At 38.4% G+C, this 1,806-nt stretch overlaps 1 protein-coding gene across 1 annotated transcript in view; it reads right to left on the minus strand.

Moving 5' to 3' along the window:
• Positions 1-744, minus strand: part of LOC107751111 (uncharacterized) — a 12,870-nt gene extending 12,126 nt beyond the window's left edge. The window contains exon 1 of the mRNA XM_016566713.1: positions 118-744. Within this exon, the coding sequence (XP_016422199.1) occupies positions 118-546 (429 nt within the window). The 5' untranslated portion in view covers positions 547-744. The remainder of the gene's footprint in view (positions 1-117) is intronic.
• Positions 745-1,806: the final 1,062 nt, after the last annotated feature.

Here is a 1,806-nt window from a genome sequence, read left to right on the forward strand (position 1 = left end):
GATTTATATAATAAAAGTTAAAATAATATTACAAATGAATTGTACTGTATGTCTCTATGTGCAAATATTTTCCAGCTAAGGAAAATAATGTCCAACACATGCTCATGTCTTGCTCACCTCCAGCTGTGCACCGGACTTGTCACTCAATCTTTCCTCAACAAGAAACAGCTTTTCAGCAGAAGTACTTGGCTTGTTTGTCGCATGGTTTGTCACATTAAAGTCACTGACAGTCTGGCTTTCAACATTTGCACACATAGCAATCTTCCTGATGGACCTGGAAGAAGCTGTTGGGGACACAGAGTCCCTGTCATCTTCCTCTTTAATATTATCTGAAAGTCCTTCCACAGGTGTAGATGTGGACAATCTCTCCTCATGGAAAGGAGAATTGTCATTGCTAGAGTTGTTTCTTAGTTCACAGCAGTCCAGAACTGGCACAGGAAGGATGTTGCCCACATAATCCAGACATTTGTTTTCGGAGGGGACAGATAACTTGGTCCCAATAGTAAAAGGTTGGATCCTCTTCATTGCTGTTCTTGCTTTAATCATCTGATTGAGGAACAAATAACCATAAAACAATAAAACATCATTCTCATTGTTTAAAAGAATCCTTCTTCTGGTAACTCCAAGTCTGAAGTCAACCAAGTCAGTCAACAAAGCTAAAATGGTCCACTCTGAAGTCGTCTGAGACACTGCAGAGAGACTTTTGAGATGCAGACTGCAGGAACTGTGGAGAACGTGACTCCAGCCTCACTCCCGCACAGACTATGAGAAAGCGAGAGGGGGTGAGGGAGGAGAGGAGTAAGAGAGAGTTTAGTAGAAGCAGGGTGAGGTCATCACACTCAGTCACGGCCCCGTTTGGAGGGAGAGAGGGCTGTAAACCCAAGCTGTAAAAGCTTCCTCCCAAAATAAGACGTTGTGGGCAGATAAGAATCAGAAACACAAAGTCGAGCCCTCTCTAAGGCCTTGCTTCTCGACAATGTTGTCATATATTTTTCCTCAGCTGTTCCGTTTTTTTCTCATGCAGTGTTTTTGTCAGATTTCATGCAGCATGCATACAATTCACAGATCCATTTATGTTACAGAATTTGGTTCATCTAAACATACATGTGCTCGGATGCTTCCTGCAACAAAATAAACAGATAAATACTTCTAGGTGAGTAGATGCAGGAGGCTGTAAGTGGTTTAGACAATGGTAACCTCATACTATTGTCTAAATGTTTACAGAGCAGCAACAGGGGAAAACATTGCACATTCTGGCTGTGGCCCTCCTCTGATTTAAACCAGGTGTTTGGTGCAGTGTGTTGGAATAAGCTACTGTACAGCACTTGTCTGTAAGCATCGGTTTTATCTCAAAATCCTGATAGTCCCGACACTTAAAGTATTTATTTTGTTATTTGTATGAAGTTTAATTTAACAGACTTAAACGTTCATAAAACATTCTTGTGGCAGTAAGCCACGGGAAACCATTTATTATCTACAATGATATAATATAAAATATGTTTATGATTGCCAAGTAATGTAGCAACTTAAAGGGGTTGTTTCCCAATGTATTATTTTTTTCAAGTTTTAGTGTAAGTCTATCATGCAAATAAAATAAATTAATAAATTCATTAATAAAAAAAATAAAAGGGGAAATTTAACAGCAACATGTCAAAAAATGGCAAAAAAACAACAAAACAAAACAAAACATAATGACATACTAGAAACCAACACTATACAAGACAGGCTAATAGGGTTATGTTAATGCTTGTATAGACCTAAAATGAATTGTACTAATTCTACATTGTTGTACAGAGAACAGAGATT

The sequence above is a fragment of the Sinocyclocheilus rhinocerous genome, unplaced genomic scaffold (assembly GCF_001515625.1).
Source record: "Sinocyclocheilus rhinocerous isolate Xijiao unplaced genomic scaffold, SAMN03320098_v1.1 scaffold1413, whole genome shotgun sequence".
Lineage (NCBI taxonomy): Eukaryota > Metazoa > Chordata > Actinopteri > Cypriniformes > Cyprinidae > Sinocyclocheilus > Sinocyclocheilus rhinocerous.